This window comes from Pseudorca crassidens, chromosome 16 (assembly GCF_039906515.1).
Source record: "Pseudorca crassidens isolate mPseCra1 chromosome 16, mPseCra1.hap1, whole genome shotgun sequence".
Classification (NCBI taxonomy): Eukaryota; Metazoa; Chordata; class Mammalia; order Artiodactyla; family Delphinidae; genus Pseudorca; species Pseudorca crassidens.
The window spans coordinates 34,557,957-34,573,271 of NC_090311.1; the positions used below are offsets into that span (position 1 = coordinate 34,557,957).

The 15,315-nt window shown below is 36.6% G+C and overlaps 1 protein-coding gene across 2 annotated transcripts in view; it reads right to left on the bottom strand.

The window, feature by feature from the left end:
• Positions 1-480: 480 nt before the first annotated feature.
• Positions 481-15,315, bottom strand: part of BTAF1 (B-TFIID TATA-box binding protein associated factor 1) — a 95,706-nt gene continuing 80,871 nt past the window's right edge. For both annotated transcript variants that reach the window (XM_067710012.1, XM_067710013.1), the window contains 10 exons: positions 14,036-14,113; positions 13,775-13,904; positions 11,472-11,613; positions 11,198-11,328; positions 9,217-9,342; positions 7,615-7,767; positions 5,573-5,784; positions 4,163-4,322; positions 3,606-3,776; positions 481-2,097 (listed from right to left, as the gene is read on the bottom strand). In XM_067710012.1, coding sequence (XP_067566113.1) covers positions 1,954-2,097; positions 3,606-3,776; positions 4,163-4,322; positions 5,573-5,784; positions 7,615-7,767; positions 9,217-9,342; positions 11,198-11,328; positions 11,472-11,613; positions 13,775-13,904; positions 14,036-14,113 — 1,447 coding nt within the window. In that variant the 3' untranslated portion in view covers positions 481-1,953. The remainder of the gene's footprint in view (positions 2,098-3,605; positions 3,777-4,162; positions 4,323-5,572; positions 5,785-7,614; positions 7,768-9,216; positions 9,343-11,197; positions 11,329-11,471; positions 11,614-13,774; positions 13,905-14,035; positions 14,114-15,315) is intronic.

A 15,315-nucleotide genomic window follows, 5' to 3' on the forward strand; every position in this document is an offset into this window, starting at 1 on the left:
ACTCAAGTTTTTGCTTCGTAGATTCACACTGAGTACTCTGACACTTGATAACAGATGTTCCTGCAATCAATTTCACTTAGAGTCCACTGATGCCAGCATGTGTTCTGGGAAATTAGGAGGTCTACCTTTAATCGGGAGGTATACGATTGTACTGGGATTAAATATTTGGAACAGATATGTGATGCAACGCTGTTACTTTTCTGTAATTTCTATTATGCTCTTATAGTCCCCCCACTTTTGCCTCTGAGTGGTCACATTCTCAGACAGCTTCTCTGTGCTATGTACAGTGGATAGTCTATATAAAGTCAAGAATTTCCTTTTTGTCTTCCACCAAATTTGACTATAAGTCCTAAATAATGAAAAAATAACCATTTAATTAGTAAGAACAAAGATCTTGAGCATTTTTTGACCATATCTAAACTAATAATCTTTTGCTTTTTCTAGTGATCACTTCCTACAAATAACACACAGTTGCACATATTTTTACAGTTAAATCTTTTTTTATTCTCTTGTGGAATGCTATGTTTAATGTTACAGTATGGTTGTCAAAGCTACTGAAATGTGACACATATCCATGTCTAAATGCTGCAGAACAGTATAACTTTATTTTAACAAAAAGTTATTTTACAGCTGAGGTCTGATGGTTTTGAAACCAATGCCTATGTGTGTGTATGGCCAGCCACAAACCTGGGGGATGTTTATTTCCTGTACATGTATATACAAATATATCCCATACATATATATGCACACAGGCATGTATTAATTTATGTGTGAAATATATAAAATTATATACATACACATACATGCATATCTATATACATATACCCACCCTCACTATTGAGCTCACTTTTCTAACACTAATCAGCTTCATGCCCAATTACTGCTGCCCAGTATAACTACATGATTTTAGTGCCAATACCAAGCACCCTTTCGGATGCAGGATAGGTACATCTGTGCATATAGATATGTGTATTTATGTATGTTTGTGTGTATAAAGGAATCATTTCTCCCTTTTATGCTACAGTCATGCATTACTACGATAAACAGTCTTTTCACCATAGGTTTTGAAATTCTAAACAGTGTAAAATCTACTTCTGGAAAACTGTATAGGTTCATAGTTACAAAAAATATATATTTTATATATATATATGTGTATGTATATATGTATATATATATATATATATATATATATATATATATATATATACACGATTGAAACCTATTGAGTAGATATGTCCTCAGAATCTGGCTATATCCTAGCCCTTAGATAAATTAAAAGAACACCCTCTTAATAGGATGTTATGATAGCCTTAAATAGAACATTACCTGTATTTAGAATAGTTGATGTTTTAAAAGTTAACAAAATGATGTTAAAGATTTGAACAACACTATGCCTTTGCATTAAATATATAAAGGTTTCCACCAAAGGTTTGGTTCAATTAATTGTCTAAGATTTTCATGTTCCAAGAGTGACCAGTATTGTAGTCATTATTCTTAAAATTATGGCTCATTAAAGGCTTTTATACAAAAAAAAGCCCTAGTTTTAATCATTTATAAAAACAAGTTCTCTTTAAAAGGAAAAATGTACATGAACACTAACGTACTCATGGATATTATCCTGTACAAAGTGACTACTATGTAAAGATAGGAGGCTTGTTCCCAGTAAGAACACCTCATGGTAGCACATGTAAACCTGGTTTGGTTCCTCTGCTCTGCAGCTATTCAGCATGTAAAATTTAAACCATTTCACATTAACATTTAAATTTAATACAGTGCAAATGTTTGAGAATAACTTGTTTCCCCCCCAGTGAAACAAGAACCAGCGTTATGCTGAATATTCTTCAGATCTATTTACACATTGAGCTAAAAAGTTCACCATAAACTTTGAAATTTGCTGAATATCAGCAGAAATGTTACTGAACTAGCAGCAATTGCATTTACAATATCTGATAGTTATTTGAGAGAATGCATGAAATTTTCCAGGCTGTACTCTGAATCGTATTGCTCTTGATCCCACAGATCGCTCAGGTTTTCAAGAACTGATTTCATACTTGCTTTTCCAGAAGTAGAGGTGTCAGCTTTTTCTGCTTTGCCATCCTTAAGAAAAATTGGCAGAAAGATAAAATGAAAGATTAATTTCAGAAATTTTATTTTCCTTTAAAATATCATAGTTGTTTCTAACATTGCACTTTTTCAACAGAGTTAAATACTTCAAAATATGGGGAAGTTCGTGAACTCATAAAATAGCCTATTTTCCCACAGCCCTAATAATTTATCATTTTACGCTTTTTATTTGAGAAGAATTTTAAGAACATTGCAAAGAATTCACTGTTAACTGTGTCATTTGGCTTTGTCATTCTTCTCCCCTTGTGTGTGTTTATGTGTGTGTGTGTATATATATATATATATATACACACACACACCTGTGTATATGTTAGTATTAGATATATAAATTATCAGCCTTTCCCAAAACCATTTGAGAGTAGGTTGTGGATAGTATGCCCCTTTATCCCAAGAACAAGGACATTCTCTTACATAACCCAAATACAAAGATCAAATTAAGGAAATTTAATATTGGTATATTAACATGATCTCATATGTAGGCCATATTCAAATTTTGCCAATAAGATCCTTTATGGCAGTCGTTCTTGCTTCCTTGGAACACCCCTTGAGCCCAGTTTCTGCTCACTGAAAGTCACCCATAAGAATATTCTTTCAAATGGAATAAAATACATTTGAAGCAAGCCATGTTTCTTTGAGCCTTTTTTTCTGGGTTACACAGATCCTGTTCTTTCAATCTCCCTTATGTGACATGATTGAAGAACTTTTCTCCATTCTGGCCATCTTTTGGGGATTCACTGATTTGTTACTGTTTGTTTAAAATGCAGCACCCAGAACCAGACAGTATTCTAAATGTGGCTTAACACACACAGAGTCGAGTGGAACTACTTTCTCTCACATTTGGACACTATAATTCTGTTATTACAGCTAGTTTAATTGCATTATATAAGGCCATTTCTCACCCTAATTTATACTGAGTGTACAGCTGATTTTCTGAACCTACACAGGACTTTAAATCCAACCCTATTAGTTTTACATTATTAGACCAACCAATATTTCCAGCTGGTGCACCCTTTGATAATGGATTGTTATCTGATATATATTAGTTCCATCATCCACATTAACAACAACAGCTACTATTTATTATTTATTTTCATAACTCTAGTAATATAGGCATTGTTATTCTGCCAAGGCTGAAGATGGTCAGAGAAGTTAATTTGCCTGAGGTCGCCAGTTAATAGGAGGCAGGGCAAGAAACACAGACCCAGGTCTAGCTGACTCCAGAAACAGCTATCCTTTAGCAGGTAGGGACTAAGGAAAGAAAACCTGGGGAAGACACTGGAGACATCAATCAGAAAGTCAGACCTTCAAACATGCCCTAGTATCCTGGAGAGTTTTATCTGGACATCAAAAATTCCCTCAAAGGGTTGTCTAGGTGATACTAAAGTGAATGACTTTTGCTGCTCCTTTTAATACTTTTACCAAGCAGTCCCAGGAAGTCTGTGAATACATTAAAGATACAACAAATTGTATAAGTTCTTTACCTTATCAAGAGTAAACAGATCAAGGAGTTGATCTGTCCCCATACTCTGCAAACTAGAATTCTCTTGGCTAATAACAGTATTTGCTATGTTCATCTTGAATTTCTGCAAACCCATTATTTTCTCTTCCAACGTTCCTCTGGTTATCAATCGGTACACATTAACCACACGTTTCTGAATGAGAAAAAGAAGTTAAGCAACTGTAGCATGAATAAATGGGTAAGTAAGTTTTGAGATTTACCAAGTCAGAGGGCTTGCATACTTGTACTAAGTACTTAACTACCATTGAATTAGGATTGTGTTTTCTTTATCTGTGCCCATGACCTTAAAATGTTTGTAGACGATCACAGAATATTAGGAATGGACAGTTTCCCAGGTTTTCTTAGCCCAGGCACCTCATTTAGCGCATGAGGAAATGGTGCCACAAAATTAAGTGACTTGCCTAACGTCACAACCCTTACTAACGTAAGAGCAGGAACTTAAACCAAGGCTTCCTGTCTTTTGGGGGGAGTTATTTTTCCCAGTGCACAAGTTAACACTTGTGAGTGCTGACTTTTTACCTGCCCAATGCGATGGGCCCGGTCCATGGCTTGTAGATCACGCATGGGATTCCAGTCATGCTCCACAAATACCACTGTGTCAGCGCCTGTTAAGTTAAGCCCCAGGCCACCAACGTGAGTTGTAAGTAAGAGAACGTCTATGGATGGATCGTTGTTAAACCTAAAAACATAGATATTAAAAAATAAAATTAGTACATTTCTTCCTAAAGTTCAAGTAACAGAAACTGTTTAATAAAAATTAAAGAGCACAAATGAGAACACTGCTTTATAATCCACGACATAGACATTTCTGTGACCACCTGAGTTCAGACTATCTTCTTTTAATATACATAACATCTTTAGTAGTAGAAAGAAGGTATTCTAGAACATGTCAGAAATTTCATACCTAGCAATTAAGTCCAATTGCAAAATGGATACAAAAATGGAACACTAATTATAATTAAGACAAAACCCAACTATGAACATTTAACATATGGAGACAGAAGAGTGTAGAGAAAGGTTAGATCAGTCAGGGAAGGTAGAAGATTAGCGTGCTGAGGGTTGCTAAAATTGTACTAGTCCTAGAAGATATTGACAAAGGACATCTGGTAGCTTCTAGGAAAAAGAAAAACTAACATTACTAAGCTACCATTTATTACTCACTCTGAGTCAGGCAATGGGCTTTGTACTTTATATGCTTTATGTTATTTCTTACAATAGCTCTATAAGATATTATTATTGTTATTTGAGAGACTCTCAGGCTGTGTGGATAATAAACAGGCCCAAGAGAACACTGCCTCAATGGTAGAGTCAGAGTCAAACCTGGGTTCAAAGTCCCTTCGTGGGTCTCTGTTTTGTGCCTAAAAATCTCTTAGGGATGCTCGTTAAAAATGCTCACTCTTGAAGTCAGCAGGCCTGGGACAGAACCTAGGAATATGCATTTTAAAAAATGAACCCCTGCGATTTCCAAAGCAGAGGGAGCAGACCACACGTAAGAAACACTGTACTCAGTGATTCTGCTTCCAAGCTAGGCCAGCTTCCAACTTGTTTTCAGCAGAGACAGAGGGATCAGGATAAAGAGCTTAGTTAAGCCACTTGTTTGCTTCCTCCTGCCCCAACTCCCATAAACAGATGAGGGGAAAGTAGTTATCTCTATTTTTTGTTGATGCCTTAAATTTCTTTCATGCTCTTAGGAGTGCTTTCCTAATACAGTCACACTTTTTTCCCCCTAACTAAACAAACTATTCAATTATATTTCTGCAGTTCTGTATTTTAAAAAGGTAAAGATTTAGTTGGGTTGAATTATACAAAAAAAAACCCACATTTGCAAATATCTAGCCAAAGAAGATACTTCATGAGGCAAACTTCTATGTAAGTAATAATAATAAATTGACTATAACTTGATTTGTAAGATTTTTAGAAGCCACTTACCGTGAAACAATAGAATGCCTCTGACCAGGAGGTATGCTACCATCTAATCTCAAGTAAGTGACAGAGGGTAAGTGAGGTTTGAGAAGATCATGCTCTACTATATCAAGCATGCTTTTAAGCTGACAGAAGATCAGTATCCTGTGCTGGGCTACAACAGACTCTGTGCCACTCTCGGAAGTGCTGCCATTTCCCAAACCACAGTCCAACAGCAACTTGAAAAAAGAATCACTTGTTACACAGATGTCCAATAAAAGTAGGCAGTCAATCTCACCAAAATAAATATTTCTCTTTGTGGTGAGAAAAGGTTAACTTACCTGTGACCTGAAAAGCAGATTAGCATTTGGGGCTCTCATTTATAACATTTTCTACACTAGCCCATGTGAAATCTAAAATCTTCATCCGTTATTTATTCTCAATAAAATTTAAGCCAGAATAACTACAAAAAGCTAAAACAATAAAGTCCAGGTTTTACAATAAGATCTTAATTTTTAAGGCTAGAAAAACTAAATGGTATTAACATTTACATTAACTTGAAATTGGTTCCTTTAATTTAACCTTTCCAAATTCCAGAATTTTTTAAAACTCCATTTTTAAAAGCTATACCAAGAGTGACATGAGCAAATGGCAGAGCAAGCAGTTCCTAGAAAAATTAATTCCAGTGATCCACACTGACACATATAATCAGGCTGTTCAAAGACAAAGACAAAAAGCGAAATCTTGACGACAGCAAGAGAAAAGTGACCACCCCACCACCACCACCACACGACCTGTGGGATCTTTGTCTCCCGACCAGGGATCAAACCCGGGCCCCGGCAGTGAAAGCGCCAAGTCCTAACCACTGGACTGCCAGGGAATTCCCAAAAGTGACTTCATGTAAAAGGGATTCTCAATGAGATGAACACCTCTTTTCTCATCAGACACCATGGAGGACATGACCAAGAAAGTTAAAAGACAATCTACAGAATGGGAGAAAGTATTTGCAAATCATGTATCTGATAAAGGCTTAATATCTAGAATATAAACTCCTAAAACTCAACCAAAAGACAACCCAATGAAAAAACAGTCAAAGGACTTAAACAGGCATTTCTCCAAAGAAGATATACAAATGTCCCAATAAGCACATGAAAAACAACATCATTAGTCAATAGGAATAGCAAATCAAATCAACAATGTGATACCATTTCATACCTATTGTGATGGCTATACTTAAAAAAAAGGAAAATAAGTGTTGGTGAGGATGTAGGGAAATCAGAACCCTGGCACATAGCTTGGGAATGTAAATGTTGCAGCCACTGTGGAAAGCAGTTTGGCAGTTCCTGAAAAAGTTAAACATAGAATTGCTATATAATCCAGCAATTCCACTCTTAGGTCTAGTATCTAAAAGAACTAAAAAGAGGGACTCAAACAAGCCAATGTTCATTGCAGCATTATTCACAATAGCCAGAAGGTGGAAACAACCCAAGTGTCATCAACACATGACTGGATAAACAAAATGTACTGGTGGTGGTAATAACAACAACAACAAAGGACTATTATCCAGCCATAAAAATGAATGAAGTGCTGATATGTGCTCTAACATGAATGAACCTTGAAAATAAGTGAAATAAGCCGGCCACAAAAGAACAACAATATGGTGCCACGTACATGAAATATTTAGAACAGGCAAATGCATACAGACAGAAAGTAGATTCGAGGTTCCCTGGGGTTACAGAAAAGGGAGTGGGAAGTTATTGCTTAACAGGTACAGAGTTTCTATTTGGTTGATGGAAAAATTTTGGAAATAAATAGTGGTAATGGTTACATAACACTGTGAATGTTATTAATGCCATAGAATTTTACACTTAAAAATGGTTAAAACGGCATATACTATGTTATATATTTTACCACAATTTTTTAAAAAGCTGTATCAAAAATTTAACAAACCAAATTTTAAAATAAAAGAAATAGTAAACACCTCAGTAATCTTTTGGAAAAGCAAATTTACCTACTGTTACAGACCAAGAATGTACAACACACATCTAACACTTAGAAGACCTACTTACTTGTTTCAAAGCCGAGAGTTTAGGGGCATGTTGAATATCATGGAGAGAAGAATTCTGAACCGCAAGTTTCTCAGTAGTACTCTTGAACTCTGGGTGTTGAGGTGTTAAGACTAATGCTGGATGGTTGCACAGTTTACGCAGGTACTGTAATGCCTTTAAGAAAGGGGAAGAAAGTATACACAAGTCTCCTTCACATGCCACAAATGTTCATGTCAGTATCTTTCCTATGCTAGTCCATCTATCTAAAATGCCTTTCTTCTCCTTCTCACTACTCCTCTGCTCATTCTTCAAGAAACAGTTCAAGTACCTCATCTGTGATGTCTTCATCTGTGTTTCTTACACGACTTGTATTTATTTTTGTGACAGCATTTATAACTTGTATAAATTGTACTGTTTATGTCTGTCTCCCCCACTAGACAATGAGCTTCTCGTGAAAGAATGTCTTATTTATTAGCTTCTAGCTAACTCTTTCCCACTCAAAGTGCCTGATAATGCTGATAGATGATTCTAGAACTAGACATCATTTTCTAAAGAAAGGTTTCTCAAACTTCAGTGGGTATAAAAACTTCTTGAGGACCTTATAAATCTGTAAATCTCTCCCCTCTACACAGTATTTTGATTCAACAGGCCTGGTGGTGGGAAAGGTAAGGTGGAACTAGGTGGTTGTGTTTCAAGTGGTTGTGTTTGAGAATCAGAACCCCCTCAGGTCTTTTTTTTTCTTTCTCTGATTCAGCCATACCCTTTGTCTTTTGTCATTTACTTGGCTTATAGTTTGGGTCTCAACTGTATCCGTAAGCACTATGACAGAAACTGTGGGAGAGGTATAAGCCTTCAAAATCACCTTTCCCCATTTCTATCTTTAAAACTGCTACAAGTATTTAATTTATTGGTGACAAGGGGGTTTGGAAAGTATTCTACAGTGGAATATTTCAAAAGGGAAAGAAAAAAAGTGAGTTGATACTCTTTTTTCTCAAGCACATTCATCACGTGTCTCAGGACTTCTGTGCTTTATGTATCCTCTGCCTGGAATCACTCCCCCCCCACACACATATCTGCATGCCTCAATCTTCCTTCAGATCTTCGCTCAAATGTCACCTTCTCAGTGACATCCCTGATCACTCTATTGAAAACCACAACCTACCGTGACTCCTATACTGTATAACCCCATACTTGCCTTTATTTTCTTTTACATGATATATATATTTTACTTACTTAATCAATTTTCACCTCTACAAGGGAAGGGGTCTGTTTTGTCCACTGCTTTAATTAACCCCTGAGGTTATAGAAAAATTACTGCCTTGTGGTAGATGTTCAAATATTTTTTGAATAGAAAATAAAAGTTTCTCTATTTTAAAACCCTTCTTTTAATGTAATATACAAACATATATTGTGGGTTTTACTTTAATTTTAATATTAAATTACTTATTAATTACTAATTATGAATATGAAAATAAATTAAATTGGTACTTTTACCTATCTTCAAGAATGTATACACAATACTGAAAAAAACCAAATAAATCCGTATTTCAGTGTTCCATGTAAAAATTGCTGCACTGAAGAACATTGTTCAACAACATTTAAAAAGTGGACTGTAATATATACCTGGAATACATGGCCTGTAGCTTTAAGCTTTGGTTTTTCAGTTTCTTCAGAAAGTGCAGCTGAAGAAACTGTTTCATCAACATCACACTTGGCACGAGACTTAGCAAAATCCTCATAGAGCTGAACCTGTAAAATTCCCCCCATGAAAGCAATAAGTATAATTATTTTCAATTGTTCAAAACATAACTAGCGGGCTTCCCTGGTGGCGCAGTGGTTGACGGTCCACCTGCCGATGCAGGGGACACGGGTTCGTGCCCCGGTCCAGGAGGATCCCACATGCCGCGGAGCGGCTGGGCCCATCCGTGAGCCATGGCCGCTGAGCCTGCGCATCCGGAGCCTGTGCTCCGCAGCGGGAGAGGCCACAACGGTGAGGCCCGCGTACCGCAAAAAAAAAAACCAAAAATACCCCACATAACTAGCAAAGGCCAATAAAAGCAGTAATTTAAATCAGCCCTCATCAAAGAAGATAAATTATGATACCTATATTTCACTACTTGATTACAGATGATCCACTGCATCTTGGTAAATTCCTTTTAAATTACATTTAGAAAACAAGTTTAACACATTGTTTGGCTGCTAAAATATTTAAATAAATAGTCAAATAGTCCTAGACCCTATTTTTCCACTCTGTTCAAGAAGAGAAATACATTACCAATAAAAGAGAACTTTAACCTTTACAAGTAAATGAGGAAATCTTCCTTAAGTGAAGTTATGTGGTCAAGACCCTAATAGGTATATTTCAGAAGACCAAGTTTAAAAAAGGATACTAACTGCAGAACCCATACCAAGTTCAAAGTATTATCTTGAAGTCTGGGTTCCTGCCTTGTATATGCTAAAACAATGTGAAAGGGAAGAGAATCTAGAGTGCTAGAGAACAGAAGTCAGAGAATAAAAACCTGCAGATGCAAAACGAACCCAAATGTCACTTCCCTCCCCAGCCCCCTTCCTCCAGACTGCTTAAGCGTGTTTCATGAAGTGTTACAGTGCCACCCCCAGTATATCATCTCAGGTTTCTTCACATGGCACCTTCTCTTTATTATACTTAACTTTAAAAAGTCTTGATTTCCTTACCTCTAAAAATTTTTCCTTCAAGAAATATTAATCCAATTTTTACAAATGAGGGATGGAGGCTCAGAGAGATGAGGTAGATAATATAAATGATCACAGAGCTCTTAGCATCTAAATTAGTGTGCTGTCCACTAAACTCAGGTTGTATAGATAAATACTAAAAGGTTAAATGTCTATACACTGGAGGGAAAGAAGCAGTTTTCCAGGTATGTCTGTATATCTTTTTTTCATTTGACCATACTAAATCAACTCTAATACTGACAGACTGATGCTCACTAACCTAGAACACAAAGTAAACGTTCAAACAGAAAATTCTGCTTATAGGCCATATCTTACTAAGACAAGAGACAGTTTCCCCTTACAAAAATACTGCACAAGGAAAGGCATACAATAAATTCCTTTGATAATGGTCTCTATGTACGAAATCAGAACTGTGCAGAAGCCAATACTTATTTTGGAAATTTACTGGCAATACTTTAAAAGGGACAAGGTCCCACTTCCCAACTCAGCCCTGATGTATACACCTATAATGCTGCTGCAAGGATATGACATTATAGGCAGACTTCTTGCCCTTATAAAACACTGGCTTACTTCTGTATCATTTTAGCCTTCCAACTTTTTCAATTAACTAGACATATATAACAAAGCAATTATGATACTGGATTTTGTTTTAATGCTATATTCAAAATGCACATACCCAAATGTGTACTTACATATCCAAACAGATTCATTTAGGTTTTATCTACACCTGTTTGAAACTGAGTATTCCTGAAGTCTAAGGAAGTAGAAGCTAGATTAGAGTGACAAACCAAAGGCTAAATCCCCTTTATTCAATACTTTTGTGGCTTGTTCAAAACATTCCCCTAATAAACATACCACCACCAACCACAATTGCGATCACCAGATTCCTAACCTGGAGAGTACTAAGAGTACAGTAATAGTCTTGAATAATTTTGGGTGGTAGATCCTGCAAAACATCTTCTTTCATTCTTCTCAAAAGAAATGGCAGGACTTGGCGGTGCAGTGCATCCATCGCGAGAACACCTATTAATAATAAGAGAGTTAACTTAATTCTATTTATTATTATTATTAATTTCTCTTAATAATAAGATTAAATGGCTTCCCAAAAGTTAGATATAAATTATATTCACTTGCACAGAGTATATAACTGTATCTCTTTTTCATACCTGCTTCTTGTTCACGACTGGAGCTTCGAGCATCCCTACTTGCTAATATAGGTTTACCATATCGTGCAGCAAACTGGCGTTCAGTCCCCAAAAATCCTGGCATGAGGAAATCAAATAATGACCACAGCTCCAAAACGTTGTTCTGAATATAAGAAAGGAACACCAGTTATCTTGTGTACTAGGATTATTTCCTTATACTTAAAAATGGAACATTAATGAAAGCCCACTGTGATGACATAGATTATCACCACATTTTTGGGTATAAGTCTATATATACACATATTTTAAAGATTTTTTTGATGTGGACCACTTTTAAAGTCTTTATTGAATTTGTTACAATATTGCTTCTGTTTTCTGTTTTGGTTTTTTGGCCATGAGGCATGTGGGATCTTAGCTCCCCGACCAGGGATCAAACTCGCACCCCCTGCAAAGGCAAAGTCTTAACCACTGGACCGCCAGGGAAGTCTCTATAAGTCTATATTTTAACGTGTAAAATTTGGAGAAAATACTCTATCCTATTTGGAGGAAACTTTCAAGTCTCTTCCACCAGAATAAGCCTTGGTCCATGGTATTTAAATCCTACTGGTAGGTTCCATCAAGTAGTAAATAGAAGAGGAGAAAGATGAATACATGTCTGATTCTTTCAACTTTGAGACTCAGATTAGCAGCAAGATTTAAGAAATTTGGCCAATACCACCATTTCTTCAACACAGGAAAACCTAGAAGAGTTTGGTTATAGGTCAAGTCTACCCAGTATTTATGGGGCATGAGGAACAGGCACAGGTTCTTTCCAATTCTGTTGGAGTTTCATGAAAAAAGAAAAAAAGAAATCAACACTTTTTCATTTTAGATGCTTTCCCAGTATGTGTGGATCCTAAGGTACCATCCCATCTGTTTACCCCTTCCAGAAGGCCTCCTCACCAGGCTCAAGCAGTGGCTCACCATGCTGGGCTGCCATTCTATACTGAAACCCTTCTAATCCCACCTAGGCTCTGCCCCATGACTCATGGGCTACCATGGCTGTTTGGTGCAGAAACCCACCCACCTTACAGCTTCAGAGCTAAACTGTTGAGGTGTGGAAGGGGAAAAGAGAGCCTTTAAGCAAACAAATACTTCTTTTGTTGTGAAAGCTATAATCAATTTTAAAATACTGTGAAGTTTCCATATAAGCAAAACAAATCTTGATATATCAAACCTAAAAAGTATGCCGCGGAGCAGCTGGGCCCGTGAGCCATGGCTGCTGGGCCTGCGTGTCCGGAGCCTGTGCTCTACAATGGGAGAGGCTGCAGCAGTGAGAGAGGCCCGTGTACCACACACACACAAAAAAACAAACCTAAAGAGTGATTTTTTCCTCTTATTTATTTATCTATCTATTTATCTATCTATTTATTTAGGCTGTGTCATGTGGCATGCAGGATCCTAGTTCCCAACCAGGGATCAAACCCATGCCCCCTTTACTGGGAGGGCAGAGTCTTAACCACTAGACAACCAGGAAAGTCCCTTTTTCCCTTTTAAATGTACTTTTTCTTACTTCCATTAAATTTTCATATGTTTGTAATTACGTTCTCTCTTGTGGTTATTAAAATCTGAAGTGTTTACTTAATAGACAAAACCATAATACTTTAGTAGTCAGTCCATCACCAAAAATAAATTTAAAAGAAAAGTAACAAATACATAAAGAACCACCATTTTTTTAAGAGTCAGAAGCAATCTTAGAGGTCACTTGGTGTCTACCCTCCTACCAACTGGAGAATGATGGAGGGTATCTTCCCATCAGACTTGGCTATCCAAGCTAGATGTGAACATTTGCAACCAATTCCTCTGGAAGATAAGAGAATCTCTCAAAAATATCTAAAGGCATCTACATACTCAGCCATCTCCTTCCTTTTCTAAGATAAACTGTTACAATCTCTTTCCTTCAATTGCTTCCTAATCTCAGGTATTCATACCTCTCCTATATGATGAGTCACCTCTGAATCATCTCTAGCTTTTCAATGTTAAATCAGATTGTATTATACTGCAGAAGGAAGATGGCCAATGTGGAAGACTTATGTCTTATGTTATAAGACTTATAAGACTTATGTTTACATAGCCTAAAATTACATTTTAAATATGAGATTTAAAACCTAGTTTGCTCACATACTGCTACATACCAAATGAACCATTATAAAAGCAAGATAATTATTGGAAATTATCATTCCTATAAACTAAAAAAACCTCTTTAATTCACTGTCAAATGCCAAGCCTTCTCGCCACATGGCAAATATTAAAAAAAAAAAAAAAAAAAAAAGGTAAATAATTACCTGGATTGGTGTTCCAGAAAGAATAATCCTATAATTAGCAGTCAGTTGTTTTACTGCTTTTGACAATTTTGTTTTTCCATTTTTGATGACATGGCCTTCATCAAGAATACAGTAGTTAAATTTAATATTTCTGAAGAAAAACAAAAAATGTTAGCATCTTTTACTATATGTCAGGAACAATATGAAGTCTTTGAGGCAGGAAAATACTAAGTCTCTCTGAATTTGATACTAAGTCTTTCTGTAAGAAAGTTTAATTCTTACCTAAAGAAATCTATGTCGTTTCTCACAACATCATATGAAGCCACTATCAGATTGTGCCTTTTCACCTGATGCTGTAACCTGTATTTAAAAATACATAAGATTACAAAATGGGGAATCTGCAAAGTTTATAATATGCTTTCAAGGGGAAAACCACAGATGCCATTGTATAAAGTGCTTTCAATCTACCTACTAAGCCCAATATTCCCTTCTGCTTACTCTACATCCATGACCCTGATACCTGAAGGCCATTCTTCTTATGACTTGGCCTTGTTGCCCTAACTCAGTCTGATTAGAAAAGAGACAGGTACCTGACTCAAAATGTGGAGGTCATTTTAACTTTATTTGCCAACACCTCTTCCTTGGAGGCACTCACTATTCCTTCACCATTCCATGTTGTGCTGGGGGGTAGAGGGGGAGCTATCAATCACACATCCTCATAGTCACCAAAGAGATGAAGCATTTTAATCAGGTCAAGCCATTCACAATATTTTATCCCCTGACCACAAAGACTGGTTTGGGGGCATGACCCAGTCAAGGCCAGTCAGTCATCTCAAGTACTGATATATTCATGATGGGAGAGAAAAGATTTCTGTTTATTATAGTTGCCAAGCTAGGAGAATGCCCATGGTCATCTTACCTACCAACAGTAGACTGAAGTCCAGTAGAGATCAACAGAACAAGTTATACGTGGGGAAGAATAGTAAATTAGATGTACCTGAAGCAAGAATTCACCCCCTGAGATTCTCAATTTAATTAATGAATTTGCCATTTGCTTAAGCTAGTCTGAGCTGAGCTTCTACCACTTGTAAATGGATGAATTCTTTTACAATAAATTCTTTAAGAGTACAAGCTGTTGAGCTGCCTGTGTTCCAATCTTCATTTAATTAGCTGAGTGACCTTCTTCCCAGACCCCATGTCTTAGACTCCTCATCTGCAAACTGGGAATAATAGTACCCATACCTCATAAGGTAATTATGAGAATACACAATTTTACATAAATGTAAATAAAACTGCTTAGAATAATGCCTAGCCAGTAAGTGCTTAATATATGTTAGCTATTATTAACAGAAGGGCAGCAAATCTATGGACTAATCAGCAATCTATGACTATCCAAGCTTTAAAAGATGAACTGAAATCAGGGCTTTCCTCATGGCACGGTGGTTAAGAATCCGCTTGCCAATTCAGGAGACACGGGTTTGAGCCCTGGTCCGGGAAGATCCCACATGCCACAGAGCAACTAAGCCCGTGTGCCACAACTACTGAGCCTGCGCTGTAAAACC